Source organism: Nicotiana tabacum, chromosome 2, assembly GCF_000715075.1.
Source record: "Nicotiana tabacum cultivar K326 chromosome 2, ASM71507v2, whole genome shotgun sequence".
Lineage (NCBI taxonomy): Eukaryota > Viridiplantae > Streptophyta > Magnoliopsida > Solanales > Solanaceae > Nicotiana > Nicotiana tabacum.
The window spans coordinates 114558901-114583852 of NC_134081.1; the positions used below are offsets into that span (position 1 = coordinate 114558901).

Here is a 24952-nt window from a genome sequence, read left to right on the forward strand (position 1 = left end):
AGTCATCATAATCATTAAGTTTTCAAAGAGTTGCGTGCCGAATTTTATTGCTAGTGATTAGCATACAGTGGTGCCCCCATCGTGCTCAAATCCTGAGTATGCCCCTGCATTTATAATGATAATATTGGCAAAGTTAAGTGATATTTTTATAACAAAAAAATATTTAGTAATTTTCTATCATACATAGGCAAAGTTTAATGACTTTTTATTATAGAAGATAATTTAATAAAACTTTAAATAAAAATTGAGTTACCATCCGAAAATTACATCTACTAACAATCATAGAAAACTTCAGATCTTCTGAAAACTGGACGGCTGTGATCGCAAATAAGCGTTTCGTAGTAGTAATCGGAAAGAAACAAAGAAAAAGAAGGAAATTCGCGTTAAGCAAAGCATTGGCTCAAGACCTTTTTTCTTTTGGTCTTTCCCTCCATTGTCTCACCACCTTCTCACTGACGACTTGGTACTGAGTGAGAGCAGCGGAGAAGCAAATAAATTCCAGAAACTTCCTAAAAGCATATGCTGAATCGCTGCTTCTCGAAACCCTAACAGAGAAAAGCCATTCCGGTTTCATTCACCTAAGGTGAAATTTATCTAACTCTCTGTTCTCCGTTTTCATTTACTTCTTTTACATTCTCTAGTTTTCTATTTTTTTTTTTTCAACAATGATGTGCATTGTGTACTAATTTTGTTTTAATGAATTTTTAGATCTTTTATTAGTTTTTTTTATGGATTAATTGCTCAATTTTGCCTATTTTAGTCCGCATGCAATTTAGTTTCTTGTTTTTCAGTTTCAGAAAAGGTTCACTCTGATACAGTGTCAAATGCATATTTACTCGTCCACTTCTTTTTGGGCATTTTTCTTAGTGATTTATTCTTTCAATGTTCAAAGTTTCTAATATAAAGGGCAGCCCGGTGCACTAAGCTCCCGCTATGTACGGGTCCGGGGAAGTGCTGGACCACAAGGGTCTATTCTACGCAGCCTTACCATGCATTTCTACAAGAGTCTGTTTCCAAGGCTCCCCTTCATCAAAGTTTCTAATATATGAATTTAAAATTTTAAATACATTTTTTGCTTGTAATTTGATGTTTCTACTAATTGTCTTCATAATATATGAACTATTTGACCATAAATTACTTTGCATACAGTGTACTGTTTTTCATGAAGAATAAATACTAACTTGATTTGAGTAGAGTGGATGAGATACATGGTTTCATATGCACAGGTGGAGCTAGGATTTGAAGTTTATGGGTTAGAGATTCTAGTCCTTTTAAGTTATCAGGTTTTAAATTAATAATTTATACATATTCAATGAATTTATTAAGACAAATACAGAGTTTCGACTAAAGCTTCTAAGTTCGGCCGAACCCGTAAGCTATAGTCTAGCTCCGCCCCTGATTGTATGATAGCCTACCACAACAAGTTTGGAATTGAGGTGTAGTTGGTTGATTGATATATTTTCTAACTACATTGTCCTTGTCAGACAAGAAACTATCACAGGCTTAAATTTTGTAGTTGTGCGAATATGATGTATCCGTAGAGGGATATAGATTGAGGAGACGGTTTAGAAAGGACTATGATTTCAGTAGCCTTCATCTTTTGGCGTTTATCCAGCTAATAAAAATTTCTCCTAGGTGACTGTTCCACTTGAAATATGGAAGGAAGTGAGGGAAGAGAGAGTTGTTGCTCACCTGTGGCAGTAGCACCACCAGTTATAGCGTTGGACGCGGAGCCAGAGAAAGTTGATCAGCCCAAGCGTACTGTAATGTCGAGGCCTGGGAATGGAACATCTGGACGAGGGATTACTTTGCTCGCAAACCACTTAAAAGTTTCTGTCAAATGTCCTGATGAAATATTTTACCAATACAGTGTATGATTGCCAATTATTGAGTCCTTCTTCAGTCATTTTGAAGCTCCCCTGCACTTAACCAAATTTCTGTGTTGCACTTAACCAAATTTCTGTGTTGCACTATTACAGGTCTCTATAACTTGTGACGAAAAGAGGGATGTTCACATCAAGCGGATTGGAAGAAAAATTATACATAAACTTCACGAGACATACTCATCTGAATTTGCGGGGAAGAAATTTGCTTACGATGGAGAGAAGAGTTTGTACACAGTGGGACCTCTTCCACGCCACAGACTGGAATTCACAGTGGTTGTTGAAGAGTCTAGTGCAAAGCAGTAATATCCTTGAAGAAATCTTTGACTCTATAGTCGCAGTTACTTCAAGGCTTCTATAATGTACATTAAGCTTATGTTATACTTTGTTTGTAGTGCTAGTGAGAGCCCCTCAGATAATGGAAGCAACCATCACTCTAGTAAAAAATCTAAGCATTCTCTTCATTCAAAAGCTTTCCTGGTGGAGATCAACTATGCAGCTAAAATACCATTAAAGTCCGTTTCTCTTGCTCTTCAAGGAGCTGATCCTGAAAATGTTCAAGATGCATTGAGGGTTCTGGACATTATATTGCGACAACAAGCTGCTAATAGGTAATTCCCTGTTATTCTGGTGACCGTCAATCTTTTCTCGAGCCAAAACTTATCCAGATATTCATGTTGGTCACAGAGGATGCCTCTTGGTTAGACAGTCATTTTTTCATGACGACTCAAGGAACTTCACAGATGTTGGAGGGGGTGTAATGGGTTGTAAGGGGTTCCATTCCAGCTTTCGTCCAACCCTTGATGGATTGACCTTGAACATGGGTATTACTTAGAAACTCTCCAGTCTAGCTGTCTTACTTCTATGATTTTTATAAATCTTAATGCTGCTTACTTCCTGGTTGTAGATGTGTCGACAACTATGATCCTATCACCTGGACCTGTAATCGACTTTTTGCTTGCTAACCAGAATGTAAAGGAGCCTCGTTATATTGATTGGGCAAGAGTGAGTAATATCTAACTGCATGCTAAACTCTTCTTTCTTTCTCCACGCTTCGCTAACTTCCAGTTTTATACAGGCAAAAAGAATGCTGAAGAATCTGAGAGTTAAAGCTAAGCACAGCAACAAGGAATTCAAAATCATCGGTCTGAGTGAGAGACCTTGCAATCAACAGTTGTGAGTGTCCATTTGTCTTGTGCATATTTATTACTAACTACTTAGAGATATGTAACATCTACTTTTGTTGCCTTTTTTATAGATTTTCTATGAAAGTGAAAAATGGTGATGGCCTAGATAATGGAGGAGATACCATAGAGATAACTGTTTATGAGTACTTCACTAAACACCGTAACATAGAACTTTCAAACTCTGCTTATATGCCATGCCTGGATGTCGGAAAACCGAAACGACCAAACTATCTGCCACTGGAGGTGTGCAGAGTTATTATTCTTTCTTTTTACACTACTGAACCCTAATTAACTAAACCAGCTTCTAAGAGCCAACTTTTTTTCTTTCATTAATATTCAGCTGTGTTATTTGGTCTCCCTTCAAAGATACACAAAAGTGTTATCATCAGTGCAGCGGGCATCTTTAGTTGAAAAATCAAGGCAGAAGCCTCGAGAACGAATTAAAGTTATAACAGATGTAAGTTGGTGCAGGTTTGATTGTGCTGGTCCTTTTAATTTTTGCTTCTATACCTTACTGGAATTTTGGCAGGCTGTGAGGGATTACAGCTATGATGACGATCCCCTGCTTGCCACTTGTGGAGTCTCAATAGAAAAGCAGCTCATTCAAATTAACGGCAGGGTCCTTGAGGCTCCAAAGGTAGCATCTACACATCTTGAACGGTGTTCTTTAAAATTTTAATTTTTTTTTTCTGACTTTACTTATATTATCTTACAATCTGTAGTTGAAAGTTGGTAATGGCGAAGAGGTCGTTCCCCGCAACGGCCGATGGAATTTTAATAACAAGGTACAATTTAACCGCATAATATCACCATGCAGTCTGGCGCGTTAACAGCGAATATAAGGAGAGGTGGAAATAATCATATGTGGTTGTCCTCTATTATTTTGTTACTACCTGGGGATCAACCTTTTGAGAACTTGACTATGAAGGAGAGGAGGGATGGCGGATATGAATTTATCCTCATTATTCTCCATATCTGAGGATAATCTTTGTGAAAATGAAAAAAAGTTTCTATTGTTAGACTTTACCAACTGTAGTGAAAATGTTATAAAAGTTTTCTGCAGTTTTTCGGTTGAACCATACCTGCCATCTCTCCCTACCTTTTTTTTCCCTTTCTTGTAGCATCTTTTGACCCCTTCACGAATTGAACGCTGGGCAGTGGTCAACTTCTCTGCCCGTTGTGATACAAGTCACCTTTCGAGGGAGCTTATTAGTTGTGGAAGGACCAAAGGCATTGTATGTAGCGCTACATTTACATCTTTCATTGTTTAATTTTGTTGCTATGGATTCTGGGTTCAAATTCTTCTTTTCCTGTCCATCAGCATTTTGAGCGCCCACATACACTCATTGAGGAAGATCCCCAGAATAGGCGAGCTGGGCCTGTAGTTCGAGTAGAAAAGATGTTCGAAGAGATAATAGCTAGACTTCCTGGCCCTCCTGACTTTCTTCTCTGTGTCTTGCCAGAGCGAAAAAACTCAGAGATATATGGTAATATACTGATTACTATGTTAGACCCGCTCGCTTTGGTTTCAATATCCTATACTAACTTATACATTTCATAATGTCAAGGACCTTGGAAGAAAAAAAGTTTGACTGACTTGGGAATTGTTACTCAATGTATCTCTCCGTTAAGGATCAATGATCAATATCTAACAAATGTGCTTCTCAAAATTAATGCAAAGGTAGTCTTTTGAATTTGTGATCAACAGTTTGGATTTTTTTCTATTTTCAGTTTTTCTGAATTAGGATAGTTTTTTTTGCTTGTGTTTAATAGCTTGGAGGGACCAATTCATTGTTGGCTATGGAACATACGTCTCATCTGCCACATATTCAGGACACTCCAACAATGATTCTGGGCATGGATGTTTCTCATGGATCTCCTGGTCAATCAGATATTCCATCAATTGCTGCGGTTGATCTTCTTCCCAAAATATTTTCTCCTTTCTTTTGTCAATAACGTTGTGACTGATTAGTTCTGCCTTACTATCACTGTTCTTCAAGGTTGTGGGATCCTTATATTGGCCATTAATATCCAAGTACAGGGCAGTTGTCCGTAGTCAATCTCCAAAGTTAGAAATTATAGAATCCTTATACAAGCCTTTACCAAATGGAGACGATGAAGGAATCATGAGGTGCATCTTTATAGCCTATAATATGTCAAGTTTCTATGACAAACTATGTATAGAAGCATTTAAATTATACAAATTTACTTGTGCTGCAGAGAACTGCTTCTGGACTTCTATAGGACATGTAACGGCCATAAGCCTGCTCAAATTATTGTCTTCAGGTATTCCAATATTTATGTCTGAAGTCTGCTGCAGATGCTGTTCCACATATGAGCAATGACAGTTCCTAAAGTTAAATGAAAATTTGTTGGCTCAGCCCCACATTTAGCTTTATATTTGGAAAGGAATTAGATATAAGCCTTGGTGAAAAAAATACATCTTAATGTTTCGAATTCCACATAACAATAAAAAAAAAAAGAAAAAAAAGAAACTGAACCCACCCCACATATATGTAGTTTTTCTTGAAAACTGTTTCCCTCGGCCAAAAGAGAAGTAGGATATAAGCATTGGTAGATTAGTCAAGCTGAGGGCAAGCTGGCACGGATACACCATATTTAAAACAAAAAGTTTATAGGAATGAGTATCATAAAACACACTATACAATGTTAAAGTTGGAGCCAATCTTTCTGGAGACAAACCAATCCAAAATCGTACAGTTTCACCAATGAGAAGATGTGAGTTGCAGATCTGTGTTCTTAGATGTCATCTTCATATTTTGTCAATCTTGAGAACAAACAATCTTTACCTGGATAGATTGAAATAGTACATTATGTCCTTATGATATGCAATTTATTTTTGGTGAAATGGGGAACTTCACAAGTATATAAGGGTATCAAGCTAGAAGGTGAATTTTAACCATTGTACGCTGTACTTCTGCCAGAGTATTGCAATTTATGTGGCTGACTTTTATAGCAGTCCTATAATTTTGAAATGGTATAGCAGTCCTATAATTTTGAAATGGTATAGCAGTCCTATAATTTTGAAATGGTATAGCAGTCCTATTTCAAGTTTTTGTTTGCAATCACATGATGATTGTTATATTGCTAGCCATTTGCAATCAACTTAACAATTTCTTTTGTTAGGGATGGCGTCAGTGAATCACAGTTCAGTCAGGTTCTGAACCTTGAGCTAGATCAAATGATCAAGGTAATGTCCATCTATCCGAAGAATGTCTTTTGCCTTCTGTCATTCCAATGCACTCACTTAACACTGCATCATAAAATAGTTTTATGTTTTGATTGTGGAGATGTTTAATTTCTTACTTTAATTTTTTCATGACAAAAACAATTAAAGGAATGGAATATCCACAGTTTATGCACTGAACTTTGCAGCTAATGCTCTGGAATAGAGTAATAATACTTTAAATTGAGGCATCTCTTAGGATCTGAGTTCTATATGCTGTCCATCAGTTATTTGTTCCTGGTATGTTTAATTTTGCGTCTGACATTTTCGAAAAAGCAGGCATACAATCATCTTGGTGAGGGAGACATTCCCAAGTTCACCTTGATCGTGGCTCAAAAAAATCACCATACAAAACTGTTTCAAGCTAGTGCAGCTGAAAATGTTCCGCCAGGTCTTTAACTTTTCAGCAAAGCCTTTGTTCTGCTTCAAGTGATCTGTTCTAAAGTAGTCTCTAAAACACACTGTCTCTCTCCCCCAGGTACTGTTGTAGACACAAACATTGTGCATCCAAGAAATAATGACTTTTTCATGTGTGCACATGCGGGAATGATAGTAAGTTACTCAGATCCTTTTACCCGTTGGGGTTTTCCTAGATGTTGTCCTATTTATCACGGCATATAGGACCTTTTCCAGCAGTTTCTTAGTTATTTCTTGTGTCATTATGTATTACCTGCGCTTTTGAATTTCTTCTTTCATCTCCCTTGGCGCTTCCACAATATGAAAACAAATTGAACTTAGCTAGTCTGTCTATGAATTTTACAACAGGGAACAACTAGACCTGCACATTATCATGTATTGCTCGATGAGATTGGTTTCTCACCTGATGTCCTGCAAAATCTCATACATTCACTATCATATGTGTAAGCTATCTGATTTGCAATCTATAAGTTATGGTTGAATTTGCAAGTTCAATGTGAATAGTGCTTTGCTGTCTTTCAGGTATCAAAGGAGCACGACTGCAACCTCTATTGGTAATTCTGCCTACCCTTGCATTACTTTCTTTTTTGTTCCTAGGGAGAGACTTAAATGTTAAGAGGCATAGATAGGCATGTGATAGTGAAACTGTTATCAGTCATCTTAAATTACAGTATTAGCAAAGCTTATTATCTAATTTCATTGTTGCTGCAGTGGCTCCTGTCCGTTATGCACATCTAGCAGCACAACAATTTGCACAGTTTGTGAAGTTCGAAGATCTCTCCGAAACTTCTTCAGGATACGGCAGCGTCAAATCAATTGGGAGCACCTCGGTCACCGAACTGCCCAGGTTGCACATGAATGTCAGTGACTCAATGTTTTTCTGTTGAAGTTTTCAACTGCATATGCTGTAAATTCTTGGGTAGTATAATGCTCTATGGCTCCAAATTTTGTGGAGGCTTTAGTCGAGCACTTTTAGGTCGTCTAACAAGGGGCAAAACATCATATTTCTGACAGTTTTCTGGACGTAACTAGGCTAAAAATATCACTGTTTAAAGGGCATAGAATTTTGGGTACAGCTACTTATAGCCATTTAGAAGTTAGGACTGAGTTTTGTATAGTCAATTTTTGGCCTAAATTTGGTGCGCCTGATTTGTTAAACACCAGGAAGCTTTGGTCTATATAGTGTTGAAATGAAATTCATGGTCCAAATTTGTATGTGTCGAAATTGCTCAATTTTCTCCCCGTTAAACCTTTGGTCCATTCTTATCTTATTATTGATAAATTCCGACGGCCATTATTTGTCTAGTACACATGCATATTTTTATCTGGCGTAACATACACTCTTAGAAGCCCAGGGAATGAAGCATTCCGTGTTCACGCAAGATCCGGGGAAGGGCCACACCCCAAGGGTGTGATGTAAGCAACCTACCCTGATGCAAACATCAATGACCGATTCCACGGCTCGAACCCGTGACCTATAGGTTATACGGAGACAACTTTACCGTTGCTCTGAGGCTCCCTTTTAGAAAAACACTTACTGAGTCCAAACATTGTTGGGAATCAAATGTGATCAATAGGCATTAGCGTGCAAATTGCTGCATGGAAAACCCTCATCCAAGTTCCTCTTTCAGTTCTCAAGACCTGCATGAAATGACAGAAATTTAGAACGCCCAACAAAGTAATGCGGGCTCTAGTGTGTAAAATTTCTGATATTCAGACATCAAAATGCTCCCATCAATACACCCTCAAGACTTCACTGCAATATGATTTCCAAAGAGTGGTTCGAATAAAACATGTAGAGCCAGTTTACGCAAAACAACAATGTACTAAATTTGAAAAATTCATCTGTACCAAAGCAATCCCATAGAACCTCAGATGGAATTATACCCAAGTAGAGAATTTGACCATTCAATGTGCACTAACTAAAACATGTAGAGCCAGTTTACGCAAAACAACAATGTACTAAATTTGAAAAATTCATCTGTACAAAAGCAATCCCATAGAACCTCAGATGGAATTATACCCAAGTAGAGAATTTGACCATTCAATGTGCACTAACTATTGAAGGTTTACTGTCGTGGGGGCATGAATTGATGCCAAAACAAAGCCAATCCAGTATTCCAGAAAATGAATAGTTATTACAAATCAAAGGCAGTACATACGACTTTACACAGCATGTGTGCTGGTCACCAGGGGGCATTTCTCCAGATAGTGACTTGAAAGACTATTAGTTGTGTATATACATGGGTCAAGAGTAACAAGGAATACAAACCGACTAACTCTCAGCCTTTTCTACCACTGTTAAGTATTCTATGCAGATGGAAACCTTCACCTTGATCCCCATTCAAAGACCTCTTCTCCAAGAAGCAAGCATTTAGCTGCCTAAGTAGCCTCTCAAGACATGAATGTAAGCAATCTTTTGAATCTTTCAAGCTAGGGTTCGTTGATAAAATCATTGCATTGACAGCATCAGCCACAACTTCTCGCTGTGAATCTCCTAGAAGATACCCAACAGAGGATTTTTGTGGTTGTTCATATGCAAGCAGAGCAGCACAATCCTATAATGGATAGGGAAAGAGAAACAGTATTAATAAATATATTTGCTGAGGATAAGATTATAGATGCTAAAACACATAATAAGGATTGCTTAAACATTCTCTGCATTGTAAAATTAACGCATCTTATGAGCACAAAGCAAGGAGAAAATCCAAAGATGCTCTGACAGAAATGTCACTGCTGTACATGTTTTGAAATTTAGATGTGTAAATGTGTTATCTCCTGGTGTTATATACAAATTATATATGAGGAGAAATAGTAGAATTCATTAGCTCAGTACTGTAATGAACTGTTTTTCGGAAAATAGGAAAACTTTATAAGTACTTTTTTTTTGCAATGTCCAGCACTATGTTAGTGATAGGCTGCTCATACTAGTACGATGCTAATCAGTAAACACAGCCACAAAAGGGTTAATAGAATTTCCTTCAGTACCTTGACCAAGTCATCATAGTCTCCCAACTTGTAGAATTTTTCAAATTCAGTCCTTCCATATAACACAGCTTCTTCAAGCTTTCCAGCCTACAGATAGAACATAGCACTTCAAATTGTTTGCTATTTATATGACTACACGGCACCATAAAACACTAATGAAATACATATTCTGAAGACAAGCATATATGTATCTACAAAGAAATGAATATTTTGGTGCTTCCCTTGACATTGGTCAGATGCATCCTCGAATTATCTTATTCCTACACTCGTTCTGGTATTGTATAAGAATGTGAGTTGTTGGCTTGTCTTAAGAAAGAGACACACTACTCAGGTACGCATTACCAATTAGATCACTAACAGGACATCTTTTCTCCTTCAACCCAAATAGGGTTTAAATTGGACGGCCCAAAACTGTATTATCTAGCTATAATCCATTTGCCAAAATAACCAGTCAAAATAATACACTTTAACAAGGTAAAGCACCAGACAGGAAGCAAACTAGCTATATCACATGAACTGCTTACAAATTGCATAGCGCGTCCGCCTTTTTCTTTGGATTGTTCATAATGAGTTCTTACTTGCATATAGAAATTTTCTTTTGTTGGCTCGTTGACCCCACTTTCGCCACATACCTATGAGTTTTCTTCTTTTGCACGCACCACTATTTCTACGTCTACTTAAAGCTTTTGTGACCTGCCTAGTCATTAGCATGAGCCTCAGTTCTCAATGTCATTTTAAACTAAATTTTTCAGCACCAAATTGAAAAAATTAAACCATTTGCTATGGGATGCGGCAGTCTTTTGTCCTGCAGCATCATCGCTTCATATCATTCTTTACAAGTTTTATACATAGAAAGAAACATGAAGCAGCAGAAGCATGTGTACAAACAACTTACCCGTACTAGCTCAATAAAATTTTGACAGTGAAGCAGAAAGCATATAGCTGATGTGCCATCCTAAAAAGCATAGAAGCTTATCAGGAAAGGAAAAGTGAGTAAAAAAGAAACAAATTATTTTGTCTGTAATAAGAAAGAAACAATTTTTTCGCCACATTGTGAACAAAAGAATGGCATTGGAGTTCATCATAACTCAAGGTAATAAGCGAGCAAAATTCTACTGATTGAAAAGTAGTGTAGTTCAAAGGTGAAGTTCAAGAAATAATATGAGGTTATAAACAAAAAAAATATTTTTCATACTCCACATGTACATCTTAAATATATTCACAATGATAGAAAAGAATAGGTTGATCCAACTTGATTGTCAAGCATATATATCTATTAAACTAATGTCAAGAAATGAAAAACCTGAGGTACAAAAACAAAGTTAGAAGTAAAAAATAAAAAGTAGAGTGTTGATAATTAAAACTGCAAAATTTACATGAATTGACATCAAGGAAGTTCCACAGCATCTTGGTGCAAAAAGGTAAAGGGAGGTGAATGAAGTTACAATAGGAGTCATATGATGTTCCACAATATCAACCAGCAGAAAAATTACCTGAACTATCTGAGGATACCACTCTCTAAGTTTACCAAAGGCATCACCAATTTCACCACTTCGAATTAGCTGTTTAAACAAAAAATACATTCCCGTAAGTATCATTTCTATGTCAGCAAAATGACAACAACGCAGACCAAGGGAGGGGGGTTAAAAGGACGATGGAAAGCACCACATTTATTTTTTCCTTTGGACTGTGCGTGGGGAGGGGAGTTGATTACATTGTTTTGTGCAGATCTGAAAATAATCGAACCAAAAGTCCAAAACTAGTATTTAGTGAGAAGAGAACACCAATGGATGGTAGAAACTCCCTAGGTAATTCAAAGAGCCAACTTATGGTCGGAAGTGTAGTGTAGGGTTTTTGCCACTAAGCTATTCCTTCACTTGTAAATAGCCATAAAAATCTAGCGTACCAAAGCTGCCATTTACTGATAAGCTTACATCTTTTTTTCCCTATTTTCTTCCACCTTATAAATTCTTTTTCTTAGGAGGAAGCGGTTGAAAGAAGAGACCATCTAGAGCACCCAAGGGTGTGGCCTAGTGGTCAATGAAGTGGGTGAGAACCTTGAGGTCTTAGGTTCAAATCCTAGCGAAGGCAAATACTAGGTGATTTCTTCCCATCTATCCAAGCCTTGGTGGATAGAGTTACCTGGTACCTGTTGCTGGTGGGAGGTGGCAGGTATCCCGTGGAATTAGTCGAGGTACGCGTAAGCTGGCCCGGACACCACGGTTATCAAAAAAAAAAAAAAAGAAGAGACCATCTAGAATATCATCCAAAAGTTAATGTAATGTTCCGTCAAGACATGAAGTGAAGAAAAGATATTGATTAAAGGATCTTAATACGAATCTTAAAGAGAGAAAAGAAGCTGTTTGTGCGAAGGAAATCTTTTGATGGTGTTTATGTTATAGCATAAGTCCTATTGCTCTCTTGAAAAAAAATGCAAAAGAAACTTTAATAGAATTCCAAACTGGGAATTCACAACTTAAAAAATTAGCCATTGATACCTAATAATATTATCTTCATCTTTCCTAATTCATTAGTTTACCATATTGCTGAAAGCTTATATAATGCTTCTCTTTTCACTTCCTACCAGACCCAGTAACTGTATATTCTTTCACCAGATGACTTTCTTCGTCTTAACAAACTGTTCAGTTAGTTATTTCCACTTCCATCAAACATTGAAAGTAGTTAAACACAACAAAAGCAACAAGCAAGAAAAGGCAAATTTTGCATCCTTTGAAGAATGGCCTTTTTAATCTTTCTTGGGGCCAATGTAACAAAGGGAAAACGAGAGAAGAGTTAATCAATATCCAGCCCTTCATGTTTGGTATGCATAACATAAAGGAGAAGAAATATACAACATAAAACGTCTTTCCAGCAGCCAACAGATCTTCTCTCACTCTCTCCAAACAAAGAGCAACTCTTACTCACCTGTTTCGTTTTCTACCCATCCCAAATAGTAACTAATTCTACCCAATTTTTCTTTATTCTCCCTCTTTTCATTATCTCTTCCGTGGTTTTCTTTTACAAGGGTAAGGATCAGTAAAAGTGGAAATAAAAGAAGTATCCAGTCACCAAAAAAGGGGAAAAGAAGGTGGTCCTGCAGGCACCGACAGCAATAAAAACCAAGTGACTACTGTCTCATGTGTATCTTTGCATCATACATTAACATCATCATGAAGGAAAAAAGATGCTTCCACATTTCATACCTGACGAAGAACCTTTCTCTGATTTAATGAATACATATTCATGTCCTCTGTAAAGCCATTTTCTTGAATAAAGGAGATGGGTGGAAGAGTACTTTTACTTTCAATGTCAAACATTCTCAGCGTATCTTCATATCCATAATGTTGTAAATACGAGCGAACGATTCTGGTAGTTGAAAACCCGTCAAAAAGAATAGAAGAAATACATTTCTAACAGTAATGATTTGCAATGTGCACAAAGAGATTGACACTTGTATCCGAAGTGCTTTAAATACTCCGTTAATTCAACATAGTCTAAAAACCTCTGCCACTCCTTTTCTTCATGGTCAGAATTAAGATTCAGCAGAATATGGGGTGAAAATCACTCAAATCTAATTGATGAATAGCTGCACACTCCTGGGAATCCAAATCTCGAATATCAAAAGTGCAAACTCATTCTGATATCTAGAAGATTCTCTCACGTCGCTCACGAAAGATATACTACCAGTCTACCACTATTTCTTTCATTATCTTTGATTTCGACTATCATAATAAAATATGATTTTGGTCTTTCATTTATCGAAGAATTCCACATGCTGCCCGACTAAGCACATTTAAGTCTATAGTTCCATCATTTAAAATTTCCACAAATCTTTAGTTAAGCCACGTGACTAGTCAAAAAGATCTCTTAACCCACGGATGTTTAACTTTTCTCTCTCAAAAATGCCAACCCTGCCCTAATTAAATTTTGAATCTGAACTGATACATTGCTTTCTCCAAATCTTCAAAGTGTATGACATAATTAATTGCCTCACCGCACAACAAACAGCTGTTCCAAATAGATGCTCTAACAATAATAAACAGTGTCTTTTGAACATTTTTCTTCTTCTTTTTTTGCTTTTTTTTTTAACGGGTAAGCAGTAACAGTTTCTTTTGAGCATTAACCTTTTATAGTTTAGAGAACATTACAAAATATTTTTAGAAAAAAAAAGGGGAATCTGCTATGAATTTTTGGGTATTTTAGTTGATGATGGAACCTACACAGGTCGCCATGTCTGAAACTCATTCAACCCCATATTCTAAACCCTATGGGAACCATTATTGGATATATGACAGGGTAAAGACACAGTAGCCAAATACAGATGTTCCATTATAGATTCAATAAGAATATAGAAACAGAAAAATATGTTTGTAGGGAAAATGAATCAGCAGTCTCCTTGTTCTTGCATGTGTGTTAGACCTCGTTTTTCTACCCATCACTTCACTTCTAAATTGAGAATATAAAAAAGATGCACTCCTTTATCTGGACGAAAATAGGTATAATAACTTCAATGTGCTTCATCACTGGACTACTTCTTAGTCCATTCTAAAATGTTGTCCACTTTCTTAGATCAAAACTTCTTTCTCTTCACTGTTTATTATTTCCTGAATATTATTATACTCGGGGGGAAAAAATCTAAGACTAGCTTTTTTCTTTTTAAGTTCTAAAATTCAGCCAAATATTTAATTTACGAATAGGATCACTTATCTCTATTTAAAAACTATAATTATAAATCCCAACCAAACAAAGGTAATAGCAATCGGACAATGGGGGTTACTTACCCATAACTGGCATTCTGAGGTATAGACAATTTTTCAATAGTTGAATGCTGCTTTGTCCTTTCCTGCGCTTCATATGCCTAACCAAAGAAGGCAAAAACCACAGGGATTAGTACTAATGTATGCTATCATGCTTTTTATCCACTTATTTTTCTATCAGATTGTCCACTTTTTAATTTCTTTTTGGTGTAAAATGGCGTGGGTAAATGATGTTGAACCCCTGCTACAGATGATAGAAAGTTTTGTATAGCATAGTTTTTTTGGTGGTTCTTCTTTTCTCTTATATTTCTCTTTCCTTTTCTTCTATTTTGGATGTAACCTCAGCACTTTCTTAGTGCTGTTTGTTTTGTGACATCAATAGTACTTACCATTAGCCTCTCTATCCTCACAAGATAGTGGTAAGGTCTGAGTACACAACTACCCTCCCCAGACCCCACACCCCACAGTGTGGGATAATACTAGGTATGTTGTTGTTGTTGTTGTTGTAATAGCATTAAAAATAAAAGTTGCCGTAGACCATAATTTACCCCAAGGCAGAAAGATGAGTGTACACACATGCACTCGTCATATCTAAGGCTGGTAAAATAGTGGTAAAATCAGCATCTACTGTCTGTTTGAGATTTACTTGAAAATGGAAGCACATAGCGTTACATGCATAATTAATAGGAGAGAAGACCAACCATAGCCCCAACCAGGAAAGGTAAAAGGCACAGTTACATCTATCACCTCCAGCTCATGGTGCATGGTAAAGCAAAAGGAGAACTATTTAACTTAATAAACAAGAACCATTACCTTAAGATCAAAAACAAATGGATCCTTCCCGAAGTTGATGGTAACCCTGTGATAGTAAAATTTACAAAGAACTGCAAGAAATCAGAAATGCTAAATTTGATGGTGCATACTACTAAGTCAGAGTTTGGACAAACTAACCAAGGATCAATAAAGCTATTGCTGAGAGAATCAACTAGAACTAACTACAGAACCACAGATCTTTTCTTTTCTTTTTGACTGATCATATTTCATTACTATAATGTAGTTTGGTGAAAGTATGCACTAAGCAACAATATCTACGACATGAAATTTCCTATTTACAGCCACACAAAAAAAATAACGAGATTTTCTTTTTGATAAGGTACAAAATATCGAGAATTTTCATGCTTAGCAGAGTTCAAATAACAAGATATAACTCCAACCCCTCAAGAACTTAGGAAAATCCTTTCTTGATGATTTATGTCAAACGTGATTTGGCTGTTTTGAGAATTAGATGATGCGAATTTGTGGATAGTGTGGAATGAAGGAATAAGAAATTGTTCCATCACAGTGAAAAAGATATAAATAACTTGAAAGATACTTCTTATTTATTTATTTTCCCCACATCGAGAGCATGCATGCTCAATAATGCTATATACTCATGATTCTACATATTATTTTACAAGCAGCATTCTTTGAAGTAGCAAGTTCATTAAACTCCAATTTTAATAATCAACGGTAGCATCAAAGAAATGAAACTTTACGATATATTCATGACCTTGGTATATTTAAGAAGGAAAAAAGAGAGGATAGGAATGTGGTTAAAGGACTACACTAACAAGCAACAAAATTAGAGGATGTGGAGAACAGTGGAGAGCCATGGAGAACAAATTGCATCGCGAGTCAGCACAATTTTAATAAAGAACTATTTTCAGACATAAAGTGAATAAGGTTCCAGGTCATCTTATCAATATTTCAGATGACAGCAAACCGGATGCATAGCCCCAAACCAAAAAGGAAAAAAAGGAAAAACCAATGTCAGTATAGTAAGAGCTCCGGAAGCACGACATTTGTAAAGATAAATTTTGCCACCCGTAATTTACATGAGATGAATAATAAATAAAATAACAAATACAAGGTACAGATAATAAGGATACATCTACATACTCTTCATTTTGGCTGTGCACCGCAACTGTTGGAAATAATGGCCCCTTCACATCCTTGAAAACTGTTCCTACAATAGTTCCATTTTTCCTGGCATTAAGGAAATAAAGCACAAAGTTCTGAGAATTTCGTATAGGAAAATATTTCAGCCAAAGCAGAGATGCATTTACTTTTGGAATAAAAGCGAGAAGACCGCACTCATCAATAAATTATAATGTAAACAGCAAGACTATTTTTATAGACTCAACAAAATCATCCAGAAATCTAACATGAACATCTTTGTAGAAGAGGTAAAAAACAGATAAATTCTTACGTGAAAAATAGTTCTTGAGAAGCATAATTGATTCCACCACCAACAGTATCACCTGTTGAGTAAGTCGGGCCAAATGCCTCTCCCTTTCCTTGTCCATGGTAAAGCAGTCCGTCATCACCATGATATCCATAACTATTTGGATCCCAGCTGGCAAACATAGAGAGATAAAAAATAGAGTTAGAATGAAAGACAATGATCGAACAACAAAATGCCACTCCTATGCAATTCTTCTCAGTCTACGTTACATAGACAAATAACCAAGGAGTCACAGATAAGACCAATAATGCTGTGTTAAGTTCCATTAGAATGTGTATAGATTCATTATACATGTGTAGTTAACTGAGTGAAAATAGTTCAAATCTTTACCACTTTCTAGTTCCAATGTTGTGTTTGTAACTTAAGCTAGAGGAGTCATGAGCTTCCTTATCAAAAAAAAAAGTTCTAATCTTTACCACTCCGTGTAATTTGGCAAAGAACTCACATAATAATGTGGAATATTCTTGATTTTTGTACAATAACTAAGAAACTTTCCTCATTTTGCAGGAGTCCTCTAGACCTCTGTTTTAAAAGGCGTTTCTGGGGCGAGCCCCGCGGAGAGGCGTACCAAAAACGCCCCGGGGCGATGGTATGGGGCGAAAGTCTCAAGAGGCGTACGCCCCGCAATTTGGGGCGTACGCCCGGGCGTTCGGGGTGTACGCCCGGTGTTCGGGACGCGTTTTTTTTAGTAAGGAGTAAGCCCCAGAGACTTTTTCAAATTAAAATAAAATTTGTTGAATTAGTCCTTCATATAATACCCAAATTCTCAAAAGTGAGTTTGGTAATTACTCAAAAGGTTTAAAAAGGAACTCAAAAGTATTAAATTTAAAAGTAAAGACCTTTTTTATTGATTTAAGTCCTAATTCATGGTTTTCCCAAATTTTTATCTTGTCCGCTAGTCTGCTAATATCTCCCAAAAGCAACGAATATTTAATTTTTTTTACAAATACAAAGAGAACTACATTTTTCTTCATAGCAGCAAATTCAAAGTTTAAATTGCAGGTTAATCATCCTTTTTGTTCCTCTATATAGAAAACTTTATTCTTTTAGACTCAAATTACTTGTGCTTGTAAGTAACGTATAATAGATTGTTTTGATTAGTTTTTTGTGGGGATAGAGCACACATATATATAGTTTTCTTCAATTTTTATGCAATTTTACCTGTTTATTAATATTAATTGTCATTATATTATTTTATAAAATATTAAAAATTAAATACCTATGGGGCTTACGCCCCGCTGAGGCATATGTAAAACGCCCCGCCTTACGCCCACGCCTTTTAAAACACTGCTCTAGACCTTTAGGTACTTTATCATCAATGTACTAATAATGTTATCGCTTCTTTCTCGCGATTCATATGGTGTGAAAGCGAAAGAGATAAAAGCTTGGCTATCCCTCTCTTGTCAACGTTCAAGAGTAATTCTCATATCATAGCAATTCATTAAAACTCAAAAATTGATCAGAATATTAGAATTATCAGCAAAGAACCAGGGTTTTCTCCAACTTTATTAAAGGTAGCAAGAGTCAAAAGAAGCTGAAGTTTGGTCCATGTTCACTAGCAGTACAGTGCTTGCCTAGAAACGGAGCTGGATTTTGAGTTTAAGGGTTCTAGATTATAAAAAAAGCAGATTACTGACTTATGGATAAATTATTTACATAGTATTAGGCCAAAGTTACTGGGTAGTAAGCACCACTGTAGCTCTGCCCCTGCTGCCTTCACTGGCATTAGCCTTTCTTGGTAGCCTTTATTATGAAGTTAGTTACCCATTGATGTCCATTAATACATTTATGATCATAAAGATTCTTTTTAACTTTGGTTAAACATAGAGAGATTTCCACTGGATTGATCTTCAGGACAAGATTCAAGCTTTCACATTATAATTAAAATTGAAATGCAAGAAACACCATTAAAGTAAAAATAAAAACAATTAAATACTTTCCATTTCATAAAAGAGCAATTCAGTATAAGAACAAGAAAATACCCAGGTTGGCGACGCAATTTAAAGCCAGGGGAAGTGAAACCAATAGCAATTTGGCCCTTAGCACCAGCATTCTTCACAGAAATCTCAAAGTAATAAACAAGCCGTTTACAAGGAGCGGGCCGATTAGCTTGAACAACTCCAACATCATGTCCATGAAGATTCACATTAGGGTAATGGACGGAAAGTTTATCAGGCCCAACAATCGAAAATCCACCGGAACTATTCAAAGTATCCAGCTCAGTAGGTAACTCTTCTTTTTCATCTTCTGATTCTTCTACTTCCATTAATTGAGTTTTTTCTGCTTCAGCGACTGATTCTGATTTAGCGGCGGCGGATTTGGATTTAAGTCGCCATTGATCCAAGAAGTAAGAACCGATTAGGTCTTGAGTTTCGGAATTGGTGTGAGAAAGAGACAGAGTTAAAGATGCATCCATTAATTTTCCGGGAAATTTCGAGAGAATAGTGAAACCCTGAAAATGAATTAAATTGGAGAAGAAAGAGGAATTCGAGTAAACAGCAATTGGATCGAATAAAGGTTTTCTTGAATGAAGGGGAAAGAGGAGCGTTCAATAGTTCGGCGTAGTTAAGTGAGAATTAGGAAAAAAGATAAGTATTTTTATCTTTCACAAGTTTTTTTCTGTTTCCTTTTTTTTTTTTTTATAAGTTTACTAAATGGCGAAATAAGAAGATTTAAGGTTGAGGGAAAAAAGAATTATGGTTTACTTACCCATAAACAAAACAAAAAAGGAAATGCCAGCTCAATTTTTTCAAAAAATAAAATTATGTTTTCGATCCACGTTCCTTTCTACGTAAGTTATTTTATTTTAAATTTTCTTGTTTGTTCAACATTTTATTAAACCCATATTTTTGTTTATGAAAGTCGTGTTCCACAGTTATGGCATTTTATTTTCTAACTTCCCTCAACTCAACTACTCCTTGAACTACTCAGCGTTTTACTAACTCCAACTGTGAGTTTTCATCTAAGTTAGGACATACCAAGACAGTTTGATAGATAAAGTATTTCGTATTCACACAAACAATATAACTTGTAATAAGTATTTAGGGTATTAAAAAAACTCAAAAATAAAAGTTGAATTGAAAATAAAGTCAATCTATGTAAAATTGATGAATGGGACGAAACTGAATCAAATTGATAAGATAATTTTATAAATTTTCAGTTTTCCTCCTTATGCTTTGTATTTGCTTAGGATGTATTGTTACTATATCTATTCTTGATACACCCTTTTTGCTTGCAGTTACCATTAAATACTTCTTATCTAGTACTTATAGTGGAAATTTTCCTTTAAGAATGTTTCAATGCATATATTGAAATATGGTAAATTTTACTCGCAACTCTAGTGGATTAAATTGTTCTCTATATGATCGAAATATTCACATAAAAAATAGTAAATAGAAATTATGAACATTGGTAAAACCAATAGAAATAAAAAGAAAAATAAAACTACTACACATATCTCCCCTAAGATTTCCCATATGCCTCTGTAAACTAAAGACAGAATACATAAGTTACCCTTTGAACTATGGACCAAATCGTTGTTATATACTTTCTGAGCACGAAAATTATCTTACATACTCAACCTTTTTCAGAATGTATCTAATAAAACATTTTTTTTTCTTGACCAATTTATAAAAGTATGTGTAATGTTACGCACCAATAAGATCATGACACGTGTTATTATTTTTTTTAAGAGAAAATATTTAAAATTACTCTTATACCCCAAATTTAAAAAATCCCCTAACATCTCCATCTTCTCCTCCCCCGGGTTGCTAATACCCACCGAAAAAAGCCATAACCATCGATTCTTAACCTTCACATAGATTTAATTTTGCAATAATTCATCCATAATAAACCCAAGACTGAGAATGGAAGAGATAAAAACTAAAATTGCAACTCCTCCGTTCTTCATTTTCAAATCTCATATACAGCCAAACAAAATAAATCAAAATCAATTTTTCGTTTTCATTAATTAAACAACTCCATTATGAATAAGAATCTCAAATCTTCCCTTATATGAAGGAAGCTGAGTTGGAAATTTTATAATTTTAGTCTTTCTCATAAAATACAAAAAAAAATATTTTCTTATTTATGTAAAAATTAGATGTTTTGGTGGATTTTAATGATAGAAAAAGAATCAAAAGAGAAGTTTGGAGGGGCAATTTTAAAGAAAATTTACAGCACCTTCTTTAAAATTTTTATCATGAGTTTTGGTGGATTTTTGTAAACACATAGGAAGAGAGGCTGGGAGGTGAGGTTGAGAAAGACGGGAGAGAAAGAGGGGTGCGGAGGAGGGGGTCCTGGTAGTTTGGGAAGGATGGGGCAAAAGAGAAGTTTGGCGGCTTTTTTCATTTGATAAAAATGAAAAATTAGAAAAATATTATTATTATCACACGTGGCATTAAAATATAGATTTAGACAAAATATTTACAATTTTACGCGCTCATCTTTTTTTTGTTAAGCATGTGAAGCCACATGGCAAACACAGGTGTTAGAGTGTGCAAGATAATTTTTGTGCTCAGAAAGTGTGTAATAGGAATTTGGTCCATAGTTTTTCAGAAAGTGTGCAGGAACTGAATTACTGCCACGCAGAACTCCCAGGATCCATCTCCGGTTGGTTAAATTATCTCTCGCCACTCACTAACAGTGCAAGCACCATATCAGTCAAGCAATACGAAATGCATAAGGGTGGAACTCCACAAATTTGATAGCCTTTTAAAGACATGAAAATGAGAAGATCAAAAAAACAAGGGCACCAATGTTCAAATGATCCTTTTTTTCATGTATAAGGACACCAAAATATAAAGAAATGTTCAAATTTTGCTACCTCCTAATCTTTTAATGGATGTAGATTAACATTATTCGGAACGAGTTGGAGTATTGACGTCATTTGAACACCAACGTTGAGGTTGTGGAAACTAAACCTTCCTTGAGGCGTTTTCCAGTTAGCTTGACCTGATTTCAAATAAACATGCGCGGAAACAAGTGTAAGGAGAAATGTCAAAATGAGCATAGAAAGAAAAGCTAACAAAACCCAAAGAGGCACTTCAAATTTAGTATTAGTCTACCAGTTCTCGAGATGCAAAAAATTAGATGAATTCACGACGATCAAGGTAAGGTAATATTATCATCTTTTTACAATGGTAATGCTGGAAATGAAAACATGACTCTTTGCCAACTTAGCCGTCATATAACATACACAGAACAAAAACAGCATAGCAGATTAGAGAATTGAAGTCTTTGCTTGTACTGATGGTCTAGATTCACAATGTATTGTAAAGCAAATTCATATCCAAACAATCTTTTCAGTTTTTAACAAAGTATAACGAAAGGAGAAGACAGCCTACAACAACCACAAAATATCCCCAAGGAAGAGATGAGATTCTCCGGAAAAGCAGTACAGCTACCTAAAACAAGATGCTATCTGAGGTACGCCTCAATATTGAAAAGAGCAAAAACACGAAAGGGTGAAAATCTCTTCTTTTATTTTTTTGGTTGGGGGGAAGCAAACCCATTGCTAGTGGTTGGTACCAGAGGTTACTGACATTTATCTTACAAGTTCTCTGTTTATTTCTGAGTGGATGAATGCTTGAAGAATGAAAACCACAGAGTGAGATGTCAATATTATTAAACTTTGATATTCCATGTATCCTTACATTACAGGGAAGTAAGATAATATATAGTATCAATAATTGAATAGAGTTTCAGGCTTCACGAGCAATCATTTCAAACAATAAGTTCAGCATCAGCATGACTACATAATCAAATCCACCTCTGGTCGTTAATGACTTTGGCTAATATAATCACATATGCATGCAGACAAACACATTCGCACCTATAGAGTGAGGAGAGAAGGGGGGGGGGGGGCTTTCTGCATAGGAAACTTGAATTATTTTTAATTTTCAATTAGTTCAGAGATTTTTTATGCTTAAGTTTTACTACAGTGACAAAAGTAGTTGAAATTTAGCAAAAACTTCACTCAGAACACTATATATCAGACAATATATCTGGACACAGACATTTACAAGGCTAACTTAGACAAATACATACTAAAAATATATTTTACTTTAAAAATGAAGACTCACCTTCAGAAAGATCTTCCTTCCTCTATGTGAATACCAAAATGAAGCATTCTATCTGGAGATAGATCACCACTGCTAATCAAGCTTGATGTTGAATATGGCCTACTGAAAGTCATTCAGGCTAAGGATGTCCGCAAGCAGACCTTACAACTCATTTAGCCAGAACTCAAAAGTCGAGTCATTCTGTTGCTGGGCAGTTGTGCGGTCCATCACAAGCCAACATATGAGGTAACAACGAGAGACTGTTAGAGCTGGTCCAATTATTATTTTTGCATAGATCTTCCTCTCTACCGCAAATATTTTCCTTTCGAGGGTTGGGTTGAGGTAAGGGTTTGCTTTCTCATTATTATTCTCCACGTTCTTCACCGGCATATTTTCTCAGGCAGCAATATTTCTTTGTTTAACCAAATATAAAGTTTTCTACTGCTAATATAAAAGGATCAGTCTACTTATATGAAGGACACAAACTATACAGTATGATGATGTTATTCTTTCTCTGTTGCTAAATATTCCCACAACAAATTCATCAGTTTTACTGCTTAATCTATTACTTCCTTCATTTTCCCCCGCTACTGATGATGAAAACTGGGTGCACATCTCATAATCCTGAAGCAGTCATGAGGCATTAAAAATAGTCCTAGTGATGCTACAGAAAGATGGCACATACACATACCCAAACAAATACAGGAAAATCTCTAATGTGCTAACTGTAATGAACTCGTAAAATAAATCGATGAAGCTGAGTAAGTATAACTTTTTATTATAAACTCCAACTTTCTTGATACAAAAGGGTAAAATCAAAAAAATAAAATTGCAAAGAAAACTAGATCAAGAGATAGGAGAATAACTCAAGATCAGATCCAATGTTTTTGTGGTACAGATTACAAATACAGATACAATCTTTCTTAATACAAATCGTATCATAACTCAGTAGTACACTAATCTACACATTATCTAAAAATCCCAAATTTTTTGTTTCTCAATATCCACCATTTGGGTTTTACATCATTTTTTCCCGAGAAAAATTTGAAGAAAAAAAGTAAGCAGCTTTAACAAAGAAAACTAAAAAAAAAACTTTCTTTTTTATCTTTTTTCTTCATCATCAAATTGATTAACAACAAACATACATCACCGTAACAGGAGTAATTAGAGACATAAAGCGGTGACGTGTAAATCATCAGCATCAACATCATCTGATGGAGGGGGTAGATTCAGATCAAACGGCAGAGGTTGTTTAGGCAAAAACAATGACGTTTGATCGATATCACAACGATGATCCACCACCGACGACGAAGAATCGCAATCACTCCGGCAATCTTCCGGCGGAAGAACCGGGCGAGAAATTTTTATCCGGATCAGTTTATTACCCGATCCACGAGGCCCACTAGAAGATTCCAGCATGCTGCCCATGCTGCTAGAAGCCGGTCTCGAATTAGGAAAAAGCTCAAATTGATTCAATCCATAAGGATTATTATCCTGTTGTGTTGTTATAGCTGCTAAATTAGGGAAATTAGTTTTGGCTTTAGGTACACGGAGAGCGCATGCAGAATCATCGTAAGCGCGTGCAGCATCTTCAGCTGTATCGAAGGTGCCAAGCCAAACTCGAGTCTTTTTGATCGGATCTCTAATCTCCGCAGCAAATCGGCCCCATGGCCGTTTACGTACGCCCCGATAACGAGGCGGGTCGGTTTCGGGTCGTTTAAGGATGTCCGATCCTAGTCTATTTACCTCTGATGACTTCCGATGGCGCATCTCCGATTGATTAAAATCAAATTTTTGGCGTAAAGATTTGATCTTTAGCTATTATCGCTGTTGTGGGATTTTTGAACTTTCTCGCCGGCTATCCATAAAAAGAAGATTTTGAAATTAGGTTTTGTTAAATTTGGATTGGGAGATATGTTTGGGAAACACGGGGGCGGAGGAATGAGGAGAGGGGTGTATGTTGAAGAGGGCAAATGAGCAATGGAGAAAGGGGGACTCATCCCCTGGCCTGATTTTTTTTGTTATTTTATTTATTTTTATAAAATAATTTGTTTTGGTGGATATGGAATTATGCCATGGATTACTCGAAATGCTAAATGAAAAATTACAACCATCACCAAGAATTAT

At 36.0% G+C, this 24952-nt stretch overlaps 3 protein-coding genes across 5 annotated transcripts; 1 reads left to right on the forward strand and 2 right to left on the reverse strand.

Moving 5' to 3' along the window:
• Positions 1 to 323: 323 nt before the first annotated feature.
• On the forward strand, positions 324 to 7956 carry LOC107819724 (protein argonaute 16-like). Of its 2 annotated transcripts, XM_016645858.2 has the most exons (23): positions 324 to 583; positions 1636 to 1871; positions 1980 to 2185; positions 2279 to 2494; positions 2571 to 2707; positions 2791 to 2888; positions 2962 to 3059; positions 3142 to 3313; positions 3411 to 3527; positions 3600 to 3707; positions 3793 to 3855; positions 4192 to 4305; positions 4392 to 4557; positions 4639 to 4751; positions 4844 to 4981; positions 5071 to 5201; positions 5291 to 5356; positions 6218 to 6281; positions 6597 to 6708; positions 6796 to 6869; positions 7083 to 7177; positions 7257 to 7288; positions 7446 to 7956. In XM_016645858.2, the coding sequence occupies exons 2-23, from the start codon at positions 1656 to 1658 to the stop codon at positions 7619 to 7621; spliced, it is 2712 nt and encodes a 903-aa protein (XP_016501344.1). In that variant the 5' UTR covers positions 324 to 583; positions 1636 to 1655; the 3' UTR covers positions 7622 to 7956. The 2 variants fall into 2 exon arrangements, with proteins under 2 accessions (XP_016501344.1, XP_016501345.1); XM_016645859.2 differs by lacking the exon at positions 4192 to 4305.
• An 11-nt stretch (positions 7957 to 7967) lies between these two features.
• Positions 7968 to 19332, reverse strand: LOC107819725 (ran-binding protein M homolog). Of its 2 annotated transcripts, XM_016645862.2 has the most exons (11): positions 18746 to 19331; positions 16728 to 16874; positions 16418 to 16504; positions 15293 to 15338; positions 14504 to 14580; positions 12926 to 13088; positions 11216 to 11284; positions 10618 to 10677; positions 9723 to 9809; positions 9067 to 9292; positions 7968 to 8375 (listed from the first exon to the last, which is right to left on the reverse strand). In XM_016645862.2, exons 1-11 carry the CDS (start codon positions 19177 to 19179, stop codon positions 8362 to 8364), a joined length of 1410 nt encoding a protein of 469 aa, XP_016501348.1. In that variant the 5' UTR covers positions 19180 to 19331; the 3' UTR covers positions 7968 to 8361. The 2 variants fall into 2 exon arrangements, with proteins under 2 accessions (XP_016501348.1, XP_016501347.1); XM_016645861.2 differs by lacking the exon at positions 7968 to 8375 and having other exon boundaries at positions 8676 to 9292; positions 18746 to 19332.
• A 4288-nt stretch (positions 19333 to 23620) lies between these two features.
• On the reverse strand, positions 23621 to 24748 carry LOC107819726 (ethylene-responsive transcription factor 3-like). The gene has a single exon (XM_016645863.2). The coding sequence runs from the start codon at positions 24593 to 24595 to the stop codon at positions 23990 to 23992; it is 606 nt and encodes a 201-aa protein (XP_016501349.2). The 5' UTR covers positions 24596 to 24748; the 3' UTR covers positions 23621 to 23989.
• Positions 24749 to 24952: the final 204 nt, after the last annotated feature.